Below are 21,409 nucleotides of genomic sequence, written 5' to 3'. Positions count from 1 at the left end.
TGTTATTGGACAGAACCAGAGTCTCTGGTGACAGTTTGATGTTTTGTGGGATGTTGTTGTGTTTTGACCTTCAGGGCCACCGTAGACCTGAGAGCTGTGACAAAGATGGACTGATCAGTTGTTCAGTGTTGAAATGAGAGAACAGAGATTTGATGCTACAACAGTTTGATGGATGAGGACCGCTGTCTCTACACATCCTGTGATGCTGTCAGCTGTGATCCAGCTTTACTTCCTGTACACATGAACACAACAACAACAGTCGTCTTCACTTCAACTCAAACACACGATCACAACAAGCTTCTGGCTCCTCTGATTGGCTGACTGTTCCCCCTCTATCTCTTTCTGTCCAATCCTGAAGCCTGTCACCGTTCTCCTCTCACAGCTTCACTGAGGAAAGCAGGAAATGCTGGATCTTTACTCTGATACTGACTGTGTTTATTACAATACTGCTGAAACCAGCATGGACTGACTCCAACTCTCTACTGACCTCAGAGTCTCCAGTCGACAGTTTGGACTCTCCACAAGTTCAGACAGCAGCTTCACGTCTGAATCCTGCAGGTTGTTGACACTCAGGTCCAGCTCTCTCAGATGGGAGGGGTTGGACTTCAGAGCTGAGGCCAGAGAAGCACAGCTGATCTCTGACAAACTGCAGAAACTCAATCTGAATAAAGAATAAATGATGTCAGTTTAAAAGACTTTAATGTTCCTGCTTGAAATCATTCAGTGTTTAATAATCTGTTCAGAGCTGAAGAAGGTTCAGGATGTAGACGTTTAGAAAATGAAGCTCCAAACACCTGAACCCAACAGGATGCAGGTTCAACACTGTCAAACACACAAAGTGAAACAGAGCTCTCATTAATATTAATGACAACGTGCTGCTGCTTCAATAAAGACGTAGTGATGTCACCTCTTAAACTCTGCAGCTCCACCAGAGGCTCCATCTGTACAAACTCATGTTGTGCAGCCAAATAAAAACCCACAGAAACTGATGGAACATTTGATTCTGCTATTTAAAGCTCCTGTTATTAAGATAGTTGAATTTTCAGTCTCGTTCCAACTCGTCAAATACTGACGCTTTGGGATTGTAGGTCGGGTCGGCCGCCGTCCCAAAGCGTCAGTATTTGACGGGTCGGGAACGAGACTCAAAGATCAACTCTCTCAGCAACAGGAGCTTTCAGATAAAAGTCATCCTGAGCTGAAGTTTTTCAGTCAGTACAGACGTCACATATCATCAGAAAGGTTTGGAACAAACACACGTTTGTTGTTGTCTGACAGAAGAAAACACAACGTTTGTGTTTTTACTTTCAGAAGCAAGAAGGAAAAGTGCAAATCAATGATGAAGAGGTTGATGGAGAATAAAACAGTGCTGAATGTTTGATGTTATATTAGATATGTTTTAAATATGAAGCAGAACAAGATGCTCAGTGTGAATCAGGACAGAATCTATGTGGTCAAATCCCCTTCAGAGCTGATGACATGAAAACTAAGATTTAAACAGTTTGAATAATGTTTTCAAAGTATTAACCGGTTTAAAGTAAATATTCAAATGGATTTAAACATGTGACAACAACAGTATGTGTGAGATAATTGTGTCGCACTTATAATTCATCAGCAGTGTAATATTTTCATGTTATTAAAGTTTGTCTTCAGAGTTTCACACATTCAACACGTGCAGTGGGTCTCATTCATGAAACGTTAGTAAATGTGTGCGTAGATTTGCACATAAAAGCCTACGCTACTAAAAACCTACTCCGGATTCATGAACACCGCGGGAAACTCAGATCTGATCGTAAACACGTGTGTATGATCGTGAATGCCAATCCATCGTAAAGTGACAGCGCTCCCGGTAATCAGCTATTAGCATAAATCCCCGCCCATGAATTGCCAATGACCACCATATAAGGAGGTGTAGCTGCATCCAGTCGACCTGTCAGTCATGGCGCAAACGAAGAAAGGGAGAGAAAGAAAAAAGAACTTTGCGGAAGCGGAGATAGAAATACTTTTGGGTGAAGCGGAATTAAGAAAAAAAAAAATTATTTTCATCTGTTAGCAGTGGTGTGACAGGGACAGGCAAAGCGAAGGCCTGGAGGGAGGTGACAGATGCCGTCAATATTGTCTCTGTAGTCCAAAGAACCATGTCCGAGGTGAAGCGTAAATGGTTTGACATGAAACTGGAGGCAAAGAAACGCATAACCTCACACAAAAGAAATATATCAGCCACAGGAGGAGGAGGCTCACAGTCGCAGCTATCACCTGCAGACGAGCGCATCGCGGGGATAACTGGGGAGACCTCTCTGTCAGGAATTATACCTGGCGGAGACAGCGACATGCCTCCACTGGAGCCTATATTTTTATTATCATCATTCAACATGTAGAAAGAACGTGTAATCTATTGAGTCGATTTACATAGATAATTCACAATCATGAACCTAATCTGGATCTTAAACCTGCCAATTGCCAACTACTTTAACTAAATGTGTTATATTTGTATCATATGTTTAGGCTATATCACGTGTTTCAAAGGCATCTGCGTATTGTGTACATAACAGAGCGCAATATGAATTTTAATTGTAATTTCCAATAGTGACAAGCATTATTTATGTGCATTCTTAAATTTACACAAGCACTACGCGTGGTCAGCAGCATGTGTAGATTTTGTTAGTAGCTATGAAAAGATCGGAGCTACTAAAATATTGATGAATGCGAGATGCACGTAAATTTCCGTCTGCGAACAGTTTACACACAAATTCGTTCTGCTCACGTTTCATGAATGAGACCCAGTGTGTTGAATCAGAGATTACATCACACTCATGTGTCTTTTGTGCAACGTGACTTCAACATCATCCAACCTCCTTTTTTCAAAGATTCAACACTTTCTTTTCAGAGATTTAAATCTCTGCGGGGGGCCACACCTTTCTGATGTCAGATTAGGGGGTCTGTGTCCAACAACTTCTGTCACTTTACAAAAGTGACAAACAAACATTAACACCTTCCTCACTCTGTGATTGGTGAGCTGAGTGCAGGTGAGACAGAGCCCAGGTTTCAACTTCTCTCTCAGCTCTTTTTCATTTGTTACACAACTATTTCTGTCACTTTGAAATATGAACTGAGTGAAACACTACCAATGTCTTCCAGGAGAGAACATGTGAGAAGTTACCTCCATATTTAACCCATTGTTGAGCCTCCAGCAGCTCTTGGCTCCACCTTTGGCTGTCTGAAACAGCTATGAACACGTTTAGCTTCACTGATGCACTGATCCCACGCTAAAAGGTGGAGCTAACACACTGCAGACCACTGATTGGTCAGTGGGAACAGCCAGAGTCGTCTCGTCCTCCACGCTCTGAAGTAACATTTCACTTTCTGCCTTTCAGCAGTCTTCTGTCTCGCTGCCTGCAGCCTTTCTCAAGTAAAGCTAGTTTCCTTGTTGAGATAAACAACCACACGTGTGCTGTGTGTGGAGAGTGTGTGGTCGAGCAAGAGAGAGAGAGAGAGAGAGCAAAACATGTAAATTAATGACATTTTATAGATACACAGAAACACATGAACTGACCCCAGAGTCTCCAGTCGACAGTTTGGACTCTCCAGTCCAGCACAGAGAAGCTTCACTCCTGGATCATGCAGCTTGTTGACACTCAGCTCCAGCTGTCTCAGATGGGAGGGGTTGGACTTCAGAGCTGAGGCCAGAGAAGCACAGCTGATCTCTGACAAACTGCATCTGATCAATCTGAATAAAGAATAAATGATGAAACTTCACAATTTAAATATTCAGTCAGTATAAACGTCACAAAGCTTCATTAAAATGTTGTAAAAAGACGATTCTGAATATATTTGTTATTGTCTGATAGTTAAAATAGAGATTATTTAACTTTTCATTGTAGTATGTATTTTTCTCATCACTTTAAAAAACATTTTAAAAAACATAATTTGTAATCTGAGATGAAAATCAATAGTTGAGGATGTTCAGAGTGAATTATTCATGTTGTTATATGAAGGTTTTAAATGTGCAGCTCAACGTTGCTCTGCCACAGTCAATGGACTAAACCACAGAAGAAGAAAACAGACTTCAGCATTAAGATACTCAGTGTGGATCAGTATAATATCAGCCTGATGTCTGCAGTTTAGTGTCAACACAACTTTCACATCATATTAATCTGAGCACAGAAGTAAAAAATGGTGTCTGACCTCAGAGTCTCCAGTCGACAGTTTGGACTCTCCAGTCCAGCAGAGAGAAGCTTCACTCCTGAATCCTGCAGCTTGTTGACACTCAGGTCCAGTTCTCTCAGATGGGAGGGGTTGGACTTCAGAGCTGAGGCCAGAGAAGCACAGCTGATCTCTGACAAACTGCAGCCCCTCAATCTGAATAAAGAATAAATGATGTCAGTTTAAAAGACTTTAATGTTCCTGCTTGAAATCATTCAGTGTTTAATAATCTGTTCAGAGCTGAAGAAGGTTCAGGATGTAGACGTTTAGAAAATGAAGCTCCAAACACCTGAACCCAACAGGATGCAGGTTCAACACTGTCAAACACACAAAGTGAAACAGAGCTCTCATTAATATTAATGACAACGTGCTGCTGCTTCAATAAAGACGTAGTGATGTCACCTCTTAAACTCTGCAGCTCCACCAGAGGCTCCATCTGTACAAACTCATGTTGTGCAGCCAAATAAAAACCCACAGAAACTGATGGAACATTTGATTCTGCTATTTAAAGCTCCTGTTATTAAGATAGTTGAATTTTCAGTCTCGTTCCAACTCGTCAAATACTGACGCTTTGGGATTGTAGGTCGGGTCGGCCGCCGTCCCAAAGCGTCAGTATTTGACGGGTCGGGAACGAGACTCAAAGATCAACTCTCTCACCAACAGGAGCTTTAAAGGGATAGTTCGGATTTTTTGACATGAAGTTGTATGACATCCTCACCATCAGTGTCGTGCATCAGCAGTGACTTTTCCCCCACTGCGTCCTGTGAGCCGAGGTCTGTCCCGCTGTTGTTGCTGAAGAAAGTAGTTACGGCTAGTTTGCGGGGTCACGAAGATAAAGCGTTTTGCTTCAAAAAACAATATCCGTTCAAAAGAGTAAAACATTTGCATCACAAAATCGTTTACGACAAAAAAGTCAGACCTCACGATCACCTGGCACTATTTCCCCTCCCTTCATATCACTGCGCGCTTCCGCCTGTTGACACACGGCACCGCTCCGTCAGCTGTTTCACGGTGTTTACATGCTCGGATGGTAAACGCAAATATGTCTGACTACGAAACGAGTGATGAAGACATTTCTTACCACAGAGCCAAAGGGATTTCTTTATGAACCCGAATACACAGACACCTAGCTTCGTCAAATGGAGTTAGAACGGGCAGAGAGAGAGGAGAGAGACAGAGAAGCGGTCCAAGTTGGTGACAATAATAATAACAGTCATCATATAAAAAGGCACCGTCTTTAGCTTGTAGGTAGTTGTTCTTACCTGGGGTCGTGGCACAGCAGCGCTCTTCAAAACATGTTTCTTCCTCTTTCCTGGGCGTGTAGGAACATAATCGTCCTTGCTGAAGTGTTGCACTACACACATGAAGCTTTTCCACCCTTGGCAGTCTCGCTTCAATGTTGAAGTCTATGGCAAGAAGCCAAAGTTGCCTAATAGCAATGTCCGTGACAGGAAAGCGGTGAAATATATACGGCGACTTGGTGTGATCTTTGTTGTTACAACCCAGATAATCGCAAATCCGCACCATTTTTATATATCCTCTTGTCTAATAATCTCGCTAGTACTCACGTTAGCTCTCTCGCACATCCGAGCATGTAAACACCGTGAAAAAGCTGACGGAGCGGTGCCGTGTGTCAACAGGCGGAAGCGCGCAGTGATACGAAGGGAGGGGAAATAGTGCCAGGTGATTGTGAGGTCTGACTTTTTTGTCGTAAACGATTTTGTGATGCAAATGTTTTACTCTTTTGAACAGATATTGTTTCTTGAAGCAAAACGCTTTATCTTCGTGACCCCGCAAACTAGCCAGAACTACTTTCTTCAGCAACAACAGCGGGACAGACCTCAGCTCACAGGACGCAGTGGGGGAAAAGTCACTGCTGATGCACGACACTGATGGTGAGGATGTCATACAACTTCATGTCAAAAAATCCGAACTATCCCTTTAAGATAAAAGTCATCCTGAGCTGAAGTTTTTCAGTCAGTACAGACGTCACATATCATCAGAAAGGTTTGGAACAAACACACGTTTGTTGTTGTCTGACAGAAGAAAACACAACGTTTGTGTTTTTACTTTCAGAAGCAAGAAGGAAAAGTGCAAATCAATGATGAAGAGGTTGATGGAGAATAAAACAGTGCTGAATGTTTGATGTTATATTAGATATGTTTTAAATATGAAGCAGAACAAGATGCTCAGTGTGAATCAGGACAGAATCTATGTGGTCAAATCCCCTTCAGAGCTGATGACATGAAAACTAAGATTTAAACAGTTTGAATAATGTTTTCAAAGTATTAACCGGTTTAAAGTAAATATTCAAATGGATTTAAACATGTGAGAACAACAACAGTATGTGTGAGATAATTGTGTCGCACTTATAATTCATCAGCAGTGTAATATTTTCATGTTATTAAAGTTTGTCTTCAGAGTTTCACACATTCAACACGTGCAGTGTGTTGAATCAGAGATTACATCACACTCATGTGTCTTTTTTTTTGTCCAACATGACTTGAACATCATCCAACCTCCTTTTTTCAAAGATTCAACACTTTCTTTTCAGAGATTTAAATCTCTGCGGGGGGCCACACCTTTCTGATGTCAGATTAGGGGGTCTGTGTCCAACAATTTCTGTCACTTTACAAAAGTGACAAACAAACATTAACACCTTCCTACCACATGAACTGACCTCAGAGTCTCCAGTCGACAGTTTGGACTCTCCAGTACAGCACAGAGAAGCTTCACTCCTGAATCCTGCAGCTCGTTGTCTCTCAGCTCCAGCTGTCTCAGATGGGAGGGGTTGGACTTCAGAGCTGAGGCCAGAGAAGCACAGCTGATCTCTGACAAACTGCAGCTCTCCAAGCTGAATAAAGAATAAATGATGTCAGTTTAAAAGACTTTAATGTTCCTGCTTGAAATCATTCAGTGTTTAATAATCTGTTCAGAGCTGAAGAAGGTTCAGGATGTAGACGTTTAGAAAATGAAGCTCCAAACACCTGAACCCAACAGGATGCAGGTTCAACACTGTCAAACACACAAAGTGAAACAGAGCTCTCATTAATATTAATGACAACGTGCTGCTGCTTCAATAAAGACGTAGTGATGTCACCTCTTAAACTCTGCAGCTCCACCAGAGGCTCCATCTATACAAACTCATGTTGTGCAGCCAAATAAAAACCCACAGAAACTGATGTAACATTTGATTCTGCTATTTAAAGCTCCTGTTATTAAGATGGTTGAATTTTCAGTCTCGTTTCCGACGATTTTTCCTCGTCTGCAACCGGCCACAGTCGGCCGAGGGTCCTCCACAGTCAGCTTGCCATCAGCCGCCGCGTATCCCCTTCAGCTTGGAGCTGCACTACTGGGACTCTTGTGACTTGAGCTCTGCTACGGTGAGAACTCACCTGTTGTTTCTGCTCGGTCAAAGTGAACCGGCTTCAACTGTATCTGGCCGCCACGCTCCCCAGCTTCAACCAGGCCTGCAACGTGACGTTTGTCTTATTTCTCTGTGTTGTGCTCCCTGGTTGCCAGCTTGTGTGTGTGTGTGTGTGTGTGTGTGTGTGTGTGTGTGTGTGTGTGTGTGTGTGTGTGTGTGTGTGTGTGTGTGTGTGGGCCCACAACATAATGAAGTACCACTTAAAGGTCCTATAAGAGTTCTTCAGGTGTGTTTAATACTAATGAAGGTCTTTGGTGCTGAAGTTCATCAGCAGTGATCAATAACAGAGCAAAGTTAAAGGAACATGTTTGTGTTTGAACAAAAGTCAATTGACAGTGAATAGTAACAAAACAAGGTTAAAGGAACATTGCACTGAATTCATTGGTTTGACTTGTTAAAGTTTCATTCTGAACAAGGTCAGTAGAAAACCACATGTTGGGTTTACTGTGATTCACTGTGGATGGTTACATTTATTTTTTATGGCTGTTATAATTTTTATTCTAAGTGAATTCATTGGGACATAGTTGTCATGTGACTCATTTTAAGTGCATTTAACTACAGTAAGAATACATGAAGAAGGTACGTAATAATCCTTTAACATTGTAATAAAGAGACACTGTTATCCAATGAAGAGCACATAAATACATGAGAGGAGGTGTCTTCTGTCCAACGTGACTTAAACATCATCCAACATCTTTTCAAACATTCAACACTTTCTTTTCAGAGATTTAAATCTCTGCGTATCTGTGTGTGTGTGTGTGTGTGTGATATAAATATATAATCTGCAGTCAAACTTTAAACTGAGTTGTTGTGATTTGAGCTCAGACAAACCCAGAAAACAAGTGAACTGAAGGAAATGTAAAACTTCTGTTCTGATTTAAATGTTATAGATCTACACAGAAACACATGAACTGACCTCAGAACCTCCAGTCGACAGTTTGGACTCTCCAGTCCAGCACAGAGAAGCTTCACTCCTGAACCCTGCAGCTTGTTGTGACTCAGGTCCAGTTCTGTCAGATGGGAGGGGTTGGACTTCAGAGCTGAGGCCACGACTTCACAGTGACTCTCTGAGAGTTCACAGTTAATAAATCTGTGATTACAGATAAAAGAACATTAAAACAATAAAATGTGAGACTTTATTGTGAAAACAGATTCATACATGTTGCATCACAAAGCACAGGGGGTCAGTTGGTCGGCCTGAGCTGGTCAGTCATTGATCACAAGGTTTGTAGTTTGAAACTTGAGCTCCTTCTGCCCACGAGGCCCCAGACTTTCCCTGCCTGAGGAGATCAGAGGGGCTGAATCGCTGCCCCGTTTTATATCAGCCCCCAAAACACACTTGAATAAAGCTGCTTTTAACCCTGATGTGGATGTTTTTATCTTCATGTTTGATTTTGGTTTGTTTGATTCATTTTGTGGTCTTTATATTTATATTTGTAATTGTCGGGTAAAACTTGCTTTTTCTTGTGACTCTTTCGTTGTGTTGCTGTTTAATGTGTGTACAGCACTTTGTCACTGCTTTTAAAAGTCTTATATCAAGAAAATAAATCAATAAATGAACCTCCTGAGTGTCCTTGAGCAACATGAACCAAACTGATGTTCAGGACAAAGTGTCCAAATGACTGTAATGTAAACGTGTCAGATTTGAGTTGATTTATATTCATGAAGCTTCATGTAAATTCACTGTAGGTTGTAACTGCACTCGTATGTGTTTACCTCAGTTATGTGTTTGTGTGGATTTTGTTCTTTGATGCATTTTATTCTGTCGCTCCGTCTGCTTTTCACCTCCCATTAAATTAATTCAGCGTCTTCTACTGCATCAATAGTATAATTAGTGCTGAAGATTGAGTTATTATCATTTGATGGGTGATCATTTGTCTCAGGTGGAGTTCACCTGGCTGAAGGAAATGTTTTGGAAAGTAGACGACTACATGTCATTTCATCTCTGAGCTTGGTGATGATCATTGATTCAATCAGCAGGTTTCATACTTGTTGAGGAAAACATGTATCGTGTTGAGGTTTTATATAATGCATGTGTGTAAAGTGTTTGTCTTTAATACTGAAGGCTTCAGCTTTACCAGGATTTTTAATGTTCATCACATCTGGACTTACCGAGCCTTTCTACAGTTCCTCACAGCTGGAATCAGTCTCTGTTTTCCTGCCCGTGATGTGTTGTATTTATCTGTGTCCAACTCATCCAGAACCTCCTCTGACATCTGCAGCATGTAGACCAGAGCTGAGCAGTGGATCACAGAGAGTTCCTTCTTTGATCTGTTCTCTGACTTCAGGAACTCTTGGATCTCCTGATGGACTGAGTGGTCGTTCATCTCCATCAGACAGTGGAAGATGTTGATGCTTCTGTCAGGAGAGATCTCATCACTGTTCATCTTCTTCAGGTTGTTGATGGCTCTCTGGATGATTTCTGTCCTGTTGTCTGTCCGACCCAGCATCTTCTTCAGGTTGTTGATGGCTCTCTGGATGATTTCTGGCCTGTTGTCTGTCTGACCCAGCAGACCTGCTAAGAGTCTCTGGTTGGACGTCAGAGAGAGTCCATGAAGGAAGCGGACAAACAGGTCCAGGTGACCATTCTCACTTTTGAGGGATTTCTCCATGGCTCTCTTCAGGAAGTCATCCAGGGTTGAGGGACTCTGTCCTCCCAGGAAGTCCTTCAGTACCTCTGTGTTCCTGTTGGTGTGACAGTGGAACATGTAGACTGCAGCCAGAAACTCCTGAACGCTCAGATGAACAAAGCAGTAGACTGTTTTCTGGAAGATCACACTCTCTCTTCTGAAGATCTCTGTACAAACTCCTGAGTACACCAAGGCCTCTGTGACATTAAGACCACACCGCTCCAGGTCTTCTTGGTAGAACATGATGTTTCCTGTCTCCAGATGTTCAAACGCCAGCCTCCCCAGCTTCAGAAGAACTTCCCTGTCAGCCTTTGTTAACTTCTGTGGACTCGTCTCACGTCCCTCATGGTACTTCTGCTTCTTCCTCTTTGTCTGGACCAGCAGGAAGTGTGAGTACATGTCAGTCAGGGTCTTGGGCAGCTCTCCTCTCTGGCCTCTAGTCAACATGTGGTCCAGAACTGTAGCAGTGATCCAGCAGAAGACTGGGATCAGACACATGATGTGGAGGCTCCTGGAGGTCTTGATGTGTGAGATGACTCTGCTGGACAGATCTTCATCACTGACCCTCCTCCTGAAGTACTCCTCCTTCTGGGCATCAGTGAAGCCTCGCACTTCTGTTACCCTGTCAACACGTGAAGGAGGGATCCGATTGGCTGCTGCAGGTCGGGAAGTTATCCAGACGAGAGCCGAGGGAAGCAGCTTCCCCTCGATGAGGTTTGTCAGCAGCGCGCTGACTGATGACTCCTGTGTGACATCAGACACGACCTCATGGTTCTTGAAATCCAGTGAAAGTCTGCTTTCATCCAGGCCGTCAAAGATGAACAGAAGTTTACAGACAGCGAGCTTCTCTGCTGTCACCTTCTGTAATGTTGGATGGAAAACATGGAGCAGCCTGAGAAGACTGTACTGCTCATCTCTGATCAGGTTCAGCTCCCTGAACGAGAGCACAACCAGCAGACTGACATCTTGGTTTTCAGAGCCCTCTGCCCAGTCCAGAGTGAACTTCAGCACTGAGAAGGTTTTTCCAACGCCAGCGACGCCGTTGGTCAGAACCACTCTGATGGGTCTCTGTTGGTCAGGTGAGGCTTTAAAGATGTCGCAGCACCTGATTGGAGTTTCACTGAAGGTCTCCTTCTTGGAAACTGTCTCCAGCTGCCTCACCTCATGTTGGGTATTAACCTCTTCACTCTGTCCCTCTGTGATGTAGAGCTCAGTGTAGATCTTGTTGAGGAGGGTTCCACTTCCTGTTTCATCACTTCCTGTTTCATCACTTCCTTCAGTCACACGTTCACATCTCCTCCTCAGACTGATCTTATGTTCATGGAAAACCTCCTGCAGACCAGCATTCACTGAAAAAAGAGACAAAAGTGGGAGACAAAAAATACAACGTGACAATCAGCAGTCAATGGTCTTTTCATTACAAGTTAAAAACATCAGTATAAGAACATGTTTGTTGTTTTCTTTGTCTTTCTCTCCACCTTAACGTCGTGGAGAGGTTTGTGTGTCCCTGTGATCCTCGGAGCTCTGTTGTCGGGGGCATTAGCCCCTGGCAGGGTCTCGCAAAGCTAATTAGCCCCAGAGGAGGAGCCGGACTGAGAGTGATTCAAAGAGCCTTTATGAATCAGCCACAAAGGTGCTGCAGCACCTGAACCAGGAAAGAGACATCAGGGCACCTTTCTGGAGCTCAACCTGGGAGTGGAGGTCGCTGGTGAATATCTGGTGTCTGGCCTTTGACTACATGGAGACGCCACCCTGTGGGCTGACTACCAGCAGGGACGGGCATTGGGGTCGGGTGTGTGCCAGTCTCATGCAAAAGAAGGCAGGTGTGCTGATTCCTGGCATCCCAGACTGGTCCTCAGGACAGGGAGTGTCTCCTCTCATGGGGGAAGGAACAGGTGCTGGTGCCGGAGGTGGGGCGGTACCAACTAGATTTAGTTGGGCTCACCTCTATGCACAGCACTGTTTCTTGAACTCAACTCCTTTGCTTGAGGGACAACATCTCAGGTTGGCCCCTGTAAATGACCACCACCTGCACCTCAGCCCGTCCACTACACTCTGCTGCTGCTGACTGCTTGTTATTCCCTCACTACAAGGGAGGACCAGCTACTGCTCAACTAGATCCAGACTGTCTGATGTCCTGGATCCACAATAGTGACACAAACTCCCCAGTGACATCAGAACAGAAGAAACTCGACACAACTTCAGACTGAAAACTCTCCTGTTTAGACTGAAAACTCTCCCGTTAGACTGAAACTCTCCCGCTCAGACTGAAAACTCTCCCGTTCAGACTGAAAACTCTCCCGTTCAGACTGAAAACTCTCCCGTTCAGACTGAAAACTCTCCCGTTCAGACTGAAAACTCTCCCGTTCAGACTGAAAACTCTCCCGTTCAGACTGAAAACTCTCCCGTTCAGACTGAAAACTCTCCCGTTCAGACTGAAAACTCTCCCGTTGAGACTGAAAACTCTCCCGTTGAGACTGAAAACTCTCCTGTTAGACTGAAAACTCTCCCGTTCAGACTGAAACTCTCCCGTTCAGACTGAAAACTCTCCTGTTCAGACGGCACCTCGGTCCATAAAAACAATCTCTCTCTTGATCTCTTATTGCTTCTAGTTGTAGCTCTTGAACCATTTTAGCATAATTGATGAATGTGATCTACTCATGTTGTATCCACATGGTTCAGTCAGTTATTTTCAGTCTCTTTGGATAAAAACGTCGGCTAAATGAACGTATTGTAATGAAGCAGGTTACATTTTAAGCTGTTTAATGTGCTGACACTGAGCAGCTAATTAGCATCTGCTGCAGCCTGAAAATAGATGTTAGCAGTGCACTTTTCCTCACTGGATGTTTGTTCGGTGGCTTGTTCAACAAGTGGATCTGCAGGACGAGGTGTGTGTTTGTAAGTTAGAGGAGGAGGAGATGTTAGCAGGAAAGCTAATGTGGACTGTTGTTTAAAGTGCTGTTTTGTCTCAAGCTGCTGTCTGACACTTCTCCATCTCCATCTCTGCATACAGAGAACAAGCAGCTCTCTGATTGGTTAATGTGAGACATAACAAATGTATTAAAACAACAAGTAGTGTGTTCAGACATGAAGACATCAGCAGACAGATATATAGTCTTACTTTCTCCACACTGGGGACATGAGGAGCGTCCTGGTGAAGCAGACTGGTCCCAGTATGATGTGATGCACTGTCTGCAGAACCAGTGCCCACAGCTGGTAGAGACTGGATCCTTCAGGACGTCCTGACAGGAAACACAGCAGGACGGCTGCTCCTCCACAGAAACATGCCTCCTCTTCTTCTCTCTGTGAAGACATTTCTTTAGGACTGAAACCATTTGTTGATTGTTTCTAAAAATATCAAGATTTGGTCGACACTGTTGAAGCTCAGATCAGCTGACAGAGGACAGTAAAACTGTCTTTACTTTTCTGATGAATTCAGCTTCAGTCTGGAATAAAAATGGCTGCTTGTGTTATTTCAACTCTTCTGTTTAGTCAGTTTGAACCTGGAGTTAAAAGTGTTCTCAATAACTGAGGTCGACCACGATGACCTGACTTTAACTATGACATGACTTTAACTATGAGATTACTTTCTAAAAAAAAGTCTAATTACAAATTCATAGAGGGAGCAAACTCCTCCTGTCCATAAATAAGAAGTTTAACAATTTCTATTTGTCCTCTTTGATCAGATTACAGCTTTTTACGTGACTGACAGCACTAAGAGGACGATGGGACGAATGATCTCTCTGTCATGAGTCCCAAAAGGTTTGTTAAAGTTAGTTAGCAAATACATTGTTGTTGAAATATACAAACACAACATGAACAAAACACGTCAGTGAGAGAGGGAACAGAAAAAAGTCACATAAATGAGTTAGTATCAGGTGTCTTACTCTGAGTCTGATGGTCCCGGTTCATTACTGAAGAGTATAGAAAGATCTTTGGACCAGTCACTCTTCATAGACAGACAGCTGGATACTGGAGACTCTGCTCTCTGTCTGTTGGACTGAACTCTGCAAACACCAACATGTTTGTATTGATATCACATGAATCTTTGAGAAATTCTCTGATGACAAAGTAATTTAAGAAGCTCTAAACACACAAACTACTGCTACTGTTGATAAAAAGGAGCTTTCAAAGTTTCTATTTGTCCTCTTAGATCAGATTACAGCTTTTTAGGAGACTGACAGCTGCCACAGATAGTAAGAGGAACATGAGCCGTGAAAAGTCTGTTAGATTTAGGTAGAAAATACATTTTACATGAATTTTTAATATAAAAATACAAAATCAACAGAACAAAGCACGGCAGTGAGAGAGGGAACAGAACAAAGTCACATAAATGAGTTAGTATCAGGTGTCTTACTTTGAGTCTGATGGTCCAGGTTCATTACTGAAGTTTAGAGGATGATCGTTGGACCGGTCACTCTTCATAGACAGGCAGCTGGATACTGGACACTCTGCTCTGTCCTCCTCCTCCTTCACACAAACACTCATCTTCTGCTCTGAAGTCAGTCTGAGAGGGGAAACAGTAGCTGTGAGCTCAGGACACAAGAATCAGGAAACAAGTTTGTTCAAGAGTCGCACAAGACCGAGAGAGCAGGAAGTAACACACACTCTCTCTCCCCTTCACACACACATTATACAGTATAATAAAAGCAGCCAGAAGTCCACCTGGTCACTTTTCTTCACACCTGTGCTTGTTTTCTTGGGTTACTGGAGGTTTAAAGAGGATTATTCAGCCAATCAGGACTTTGTGTCCACAGATGAATCAAAGTGTTGAGTTGACTCCAACATTTATTTCCTCCACAGTCCACAGGGAGAAAACTGACTCACAGTAAGTAAAGTCACAGTAAATAATCACAATGTGTTGTTAACACTCACCCTGCCTCAGACTCCAGCTGCTCTCCTTCTGCTCTTCGTCTGAAAATGGAGTCTGACTGAACACTTTCACTTTCAGGGTTCCTCCCTGTTTTCATGTACCTGTCATTTGCTCCTCCCATCTCCTTAATAGGAAGTCAGGTGAGTTTATCTGTGTGTGTGTGTGTGTGTGTGTGTGTGTGTGTGTGTGTGCGTGTGTGTGTGTGTCTGATAGCAGTCACACCCTCGTTATCTTGAATCTGCAGCTCTCTGAAGGTCAAACAAGAAATCACTCTCTGTCACAAACTCTGGAAATCCACAGATGAAATTCAACAAATAGGCTTTTTTTTTTTACAGCAACATGTAGATATAAATGTACAGACAATACATACAGATGTGTTACTATCATACAACATCTGGGCCTGTGGCTGACTGACATTTTAATATTAATCAATGACCCAAACAGGTAAAACTCCTGCGTTCCTGAGTGAAAACAAAGAGGGTTTCTTTTATAAGAGCTGGAATCTAAAAGGTCAAAGACTAACTAAACCACCACAGCCACACAAACACTATCAACATGAAATAATAAACTCTATATTGATTAACTTATATTACACGTGTTGCAACTGCAGGGAAAGTGATTCTCCCTCTGGTGGTACATTTGAGTAGTAACTGTCAGTTACATCAGCAGCCCAGTCTGCGTCACTGTGCTCGTAGCCCAAGTTTCTCATCGTCACATTTCCTGTAACACAATTATTTTTCAACTGAGTCTTTCAGATATCTTAGCAGATGTTTTACAGAAGTCCACTGCTCTTCTGTTGGTTCAGAAAAATACTGCGACAGTTTGCTGACAACAAAACTCAGCTGGGGTCTTGTACATGTAGTTGGATAGATCAGGCTGCCAGCTGCCTCTCTGGATTTTCTGACGTCACTCATCTTACTAAAGTGACTTCTCTAGCTTATACACCCACTTTCCGTCTGTGCTAGAGTCCACTTCATATCCTCCGGTTGCTCCATGAACATCTCATAGTCTATTGGGGCATTCTGACATCCATCTGATGCTAAATCAGGTTTTCCTGTGCTGCTTTTTGCATTAACACTCTGACACTCGTCAGGTCAGCAGTAGGAGAAAATGTCTCATCGTAGTCCAGGCCACTTTGTGACTCTACCCTTTAGCCACACTGATAGACAACATGTTTACTAATGTCACAGACAACAATGCAATAAGTGGATTACTGATCAGTGATGTCAGTGAGCAGCTACCAGTGTTTACAGTGTGTGACAGTGACGACAAGAAGGAAAAGCAGGACATTAAACTGGAGCACAGACGAGTCAGGACAGAGGAGTCAATGAACGCTTTAAAACATGAATTACTAAACCAAAACTGGGAAATATTATAGAAAGAAGAAAACCTTGACAAAGCACATGAAGAGTATTCACATTGTTGTCTGATAAAAACTGTCCAATAAAAGAAATCAATAAAAAACAGACATATTCAGACAGTCATGCAGTGGCGGCTGGTGAAAAATATTCTAGGCTGGGCTGTGTGTGCCAGAAGCTTTCGGTGACTGTCCCAATGACCCAAAAGACACCATTGTTTTAGGGATAAACAGTAATTATTTAATGGCCCTTTAGAAATCAACAGTTTGACTGTGTGTGTGTGTGTGTGTGTGTGTGTGTGTGTGTGTGTGTGTGTGTGTGTGTGTGCAGACCTTGGTGATGTGGGATGTTGCTGCTGCATCATCAGGTTCAGCTGATGAGGTAACAGTGTAGTAGTGGACTCTCCCGTAAACGTGTTGAACCTCGCGCTGCCGCCACCTGTGGCTCCTCTCATCACGGCAGCTCCGTCACAGACCTGGGCGATTAGTTTCCCCCGTTGTCCCTCAGGAAGAGTAGTTTTCTGTCGGAGGATGCTGTCTCATCGTGGCCTCGCAATGCCAGCTCACAAGCTCCACACAATTTCACACAATCAATGATCTTGGATAAAATGTGTGTGTTCATGTCCACCTCTTCATTGTGTTTTCTCACCGCAGTCCTGTGTCCTTCATCCAGCTAGCAGCTATGCTAGTCCCGCCTAGCACGGCTAGCTTGACAGCGTTGTTCATGTGAACCTTCGAGCATTCATGTTTCTTAATCGGCTCTGACAAAAGTTTTAGGTCTCTAACTCCTGTTACAGTCCATGTAGTATCTGTCCCCGGCATTTTAAGAAGTAAACACGGGAAGCAGAATACTGCATTTGCAAAGCTACATCCAGTTAGCCGAGCCTTCCTGTCGCACCGATTCAGAGAGAGGCTCCTCTGGGACACTTTACCTTTCTCATGCTCTGCTGTGTTAAACTCAGACCGGGCTTCTCAGGTCCAAGTTCTTTAACACGAAGTTTCCCCCTAAAGTTCTCCTTTCGAAAGGGTTCAGCAAGAGACACTTTACAGAGTCTGTGGGCAGCTGAAGCCCTGTGTGCTCTTGTTCTTGTCTACTTGACGCCGCCATCTCGATTTCAGACGCTTGTTTCTGGTTGCTAGGATACTTAACGGCAGCGTCCCAAGCTTATCGAATGTGACGACGCTAATTGGCTAAATGACCCGTTGCTATGTGTGTTTTTGTCCCAGCAACAGTCTGCCATTGGCTGAGCCGCTGCAGCGCTACATGGAGTCTAACTGGTCCAATAACGTATTTATTTACATGTAGAAAATATTCTGAGCTGATCCAATAAATATAACGGACTGTAAGAAATACATCTGAACTCTTTGACGTTTGTTTTGTAATAAATACATGTTTTGAGCGGTCGGCTCGTTGTGACGTCACTGGCGAGTAGATGCATATATACCGGTGGATCCGGTGTTGGTTCGTCTGACTCTTGGGTCGTTTCTGGAAGACCATGACTTTTGTGTTTCCCAGGTGAACGGTCAGGAGGTCTGACAGAGCTCCTGCAGGAGGTCTAGTTGCTTTGGCAGAGCCTCCTTTGAGGAGCGAGCAGTAGGAGATGCTAGAAGCCGCGGGTATAAAGCTCAGCTAACATGAAGCTGCATCTCATGGCGGCTACAGATGACCAGTGTCCGCTTCCAACAGCCGCTCCACATCAACTCTGACGGTACATTATGTTCTTGCTGCTGCTTAGGGTCCATTTACACGTTTCTCCGATGATTTCAGAGGAATGAAACTAGCTAGGTTGCATTTTTAATATTCATATTTTTATACACAGAGGCCTCTGATTCTGCCGAGGATGTTGGTGAGCCAGGAGAGCCGGACCCGGAGCCCGCGGTGTCCAGCGCTGCTGTTGCTCGTCCAAGAGGACCCAGTGGTGGGTCTGCTGACCTGACACTTACTAGTTATCTGCAGTTACCATCCAATAATCTTCTGGATCCCTCAACTGTGTTTCCATGACCATTTTATTTGTATTCCAGATATTTCAAGATGCAAAGAGGAGGGTCCACACAACACGGATGACTTTGTGAAACATTGTGCGACTTGTCACCACAACCGAAGGATTGTGCTTTTCTGAACCTGCATAAGGTGGTTTGGCACTTAGATAGTGTCTCTGGTCATGACTAAGCTCTTCACTGTGTTCTGCTTGGACCAGGAGAGACCGAGGATAGTTTGGCTGTCAGACAGCACCGCTGGTCATAGTTAAAACCTGCACCGTGTTCAGATGTTCAAAAATGCTGTCAAATCGTTTGTTGATATATTGATGCCTTTTTTTGAGTGAGTGTGTGTGTGTGTGTGTGTGTGTGTGTGTGTGTGTGTGTGTGTGTGTGTGTGTGTGTGAGTGTGTGAGTCAGTACCAGAGAGGGAGAGCATTTTCACCATTTTTGTAAAAATGATGTCATTATTGAAAAATTGTTGCCAAGTTGTGTTTTACATTTTGTACATTGTTAATAAACTGCAAATTAAACACACACATCTCATCTCCTGTGTGCTTAGTATGTACATTTCAACATTAACAGACTCAGATTGCAATTCATTGGTCGAGAAACAAATGAATTGTCATAGTCTGTGGACCCCCTGAAACAGCCTTGGCCACCCCAAGGATGAAAGTCTCGCTCCGCCACTGGCGAGCAGTATTGGGTCATCTGCAGATAATAAGCATTTGACTTCTGGGTCAGAGAGGGTGAGACCAGGGACATCGGACTCTTCCAGGGATTTGGCCTGTTCCTGGATGTAGATGTGAAACAGGGTGGGGCTCAGACTGCAGCCCTGCGTCACCCCTCTACTTTGGGGGAAGAAGTCTGTTTCCATGATTCCAACTTTTACAGCACATTTATTATTTATGTACATTGTCTTAATAATATCGTAGATTTTTCCTCCAGTACCTTTTTCTAGTAGTGTCAGGAACAGACCATGATGCCAAGTTGAGTCGAATGCTTTCTTGAAATGTACAAAACAAGAGAAGATTGTGTTTTTGTGCTGGTGGATGTGTTTCTGGACGAGGGTGTGGAGGGTGTAGATGTGGTCGCTGGTTCTGTGTTGTGGTGTAAAACCAGTCTGACTCTTGCTCAGGACATTGTGCTCACTGAGGACGTTTTGCAGACGCTGTTTCAGATGCTGCAGAATAACTTCCCCAGGTTGCTGCTGACACATGTGCCTCTGTAGTTGTCTGGCTCGTATTTGTTTCCGCTTTTAAAGATTGGAGTGATGATCCCTCGGCTCCAGGTGTCAGGAAAATGTCCAATGTTCAGAATCAGATTGAATCATTTCAATATGGCAGTCTTGATTTTATGGCTGCTGAACTGAAGCATTTCATTTAAGATGCCATCAGGGCCACTTGCCTTCCTTGGCTGCAGGTCTGGATCTCAGCCAGCAGCTCCCCTTCACTCATTTCAAAATCTAAAGGATTGTGGTTGTGTTTAACGATTGATTCAAGGGTTTCTAGTTTGTTGAGCAGATTATTTTGGGCCGAATCCACTGTATAGATTTTTAAAGTGGTTTTTCCGTATTTCCCCATTTTGAATAGTCAATTCTTCCTCGTGTGATTTGTTGAATGAATGCCATTTTTTCCAAAAATGATTTGAGTCAATGGACTCTTCAATGTCTTTAAGTTGGTGCTGTTCGTGCTGCTCCTTTTTAGCTCTCAGTGTTTTCCTATATGATTTCAGTGTTTCCCAGTACTGGAGGTGCAGCTCATGATTGTCAGGTTGTCGGTGTTTTTCATTGGATCATTTCCTGAGTGTTTTTCTCAGACACCTGCAGTCAGAGTCAAACCACTTGTCATTAGCTGAGTTTGAACTGTGACGCTGAGATTTTTTCAGATTGGATAGAAATGCCGTGTTGTCAAATATGTAGTTAATATCCCGAACAGCCTGGTTCAGGCCGTCACTGCTGTGGGGATATGAGGTGTGATAAAATGCTCTAACTGGAGTTGGATTGTTGGATGACCGATTGCTTTCTGGTAGTCATCCTTGCTATTACTTGTCCATCTATAGGGTTGTTTGGAGCGGTTGAGCTTGCTGGGCTCTGCTACGTGGGGGTCAGCTGGTGTCTTCCTAATGTACAGGGTCCTTTGCCTGCGTTTCTGTCCAGCATTCTGGGACATCATGATTTGTTCTTTCTTTGTCATTTTCACTTTCTGAATCCGAACAGCCTGAACTTTCTGATTTATCATCTCTTTCTGGCCTTGCTGCTGCTGAACTGCCTGCGTTTCTCCTCCAGCTTGTTGCTGCTGCTGCTGCCTGACTCTGTTCATTTGCTACACAAGTAACAACAGACAGGAACTTCAGTGAAACTGAATTGATATGAAATTGATAACACTTCTGTGTGAACAATACCAGTGGATTTTGTGTCCACATGCTTAGTTCATCTGTACCTAACACCAGCCGATTTTCATACATATTTAATTGTCTGGCGGGAATCAAATCCAAGCTAATTTCTCACCTGTCTTTTTCTTTTTTTAAAAAATAAAGGAAGGTCAAGTTGTCCTGTTCTTTTTGATGCCATTCTGGCCACAAATTCAAAGAGGTAGCGATGCTGCGTGTTCCTGCTGTTTGCCCATGGATCCATTATATAACTATTTATAACTATCTATTTATATATATATAAATATCTAAGGTCTTATTATAGATCCATGTGGCCTCTGACCTCCTCCCATCTTCCGTTGTTTTCCCGCCTCCTCCTCCACACGAGAGACGCGCTCTATGACGTCACGTCTGCTCCCCGCCCTCCGCACGACGTCATACCATGAATGTATAAAGAGAACCTCAGCGGGAACGTTTCAGAACCGAGCCTCTTGCTGAGATTTTGTTGATCTGCTCATTTTGCAGGAAATGGCCTGAAAGAGTCGGGAGGGTCTGAGACGATGACCCTTCATCAT

General features: G+C 43.4%; 1 protein-coding gene across 1 annotated transcript; it reads right to left on the bottom strand.

Annotated features, from left to right (window-relative positions):
• Positions 1 to 286: 286 nt before the first annotated feature.
• On the bottom strand, positions 287 to 17,218 carry LOC141020430 (protein NLRC3-like). The gene is made up of 9 exons (XM_073495534.1): positions 16,821 to 17,218; positions 14,615 to 14,764; positions 13,379 to 13,560; positions 9,740 to 11,606; positions 8,544 to 8,717; positions 6,881 to 7,054; positions 4,183 to 4,356; positions 3,551 to 3,724; positions 287 to 661 (listed from the first exon to the last, which is right to left on the bottom strand). The coding sequence occupies exons 1-9, from the start codon at positions 16,940 to 16,942 to the stop codon at positions 439 to 441; spliced, it is 3,240 nt and encodes a 1,079-aa protein (XP_073351635.1). The 5' UTR covers positions 16,943 to 17,218; the 3' UTR covers positions 287 to 438.
• Positions 17,219 to 21,409: the final 4,191 nt, after the last annotated feature.

The sequence above is a fragment of the Pagrus major genome, chromosome 1 (genome assembly GCF_040436345.1).
Source record: "Pagrus major chromosome 1, Pma_NU_1.0".
Classification (NCBI taxonomy): domain Eukaryota; kingdom Metazoa; phylum Chordata; class Actinopteri; order Spariformes; family Sparidae; genus Pagrus; species Pagrus major.
Note: the sequence above shows the minus strand (reverse complement) of the source record. Positions and strands in the feature narration are given on the sequence as shown.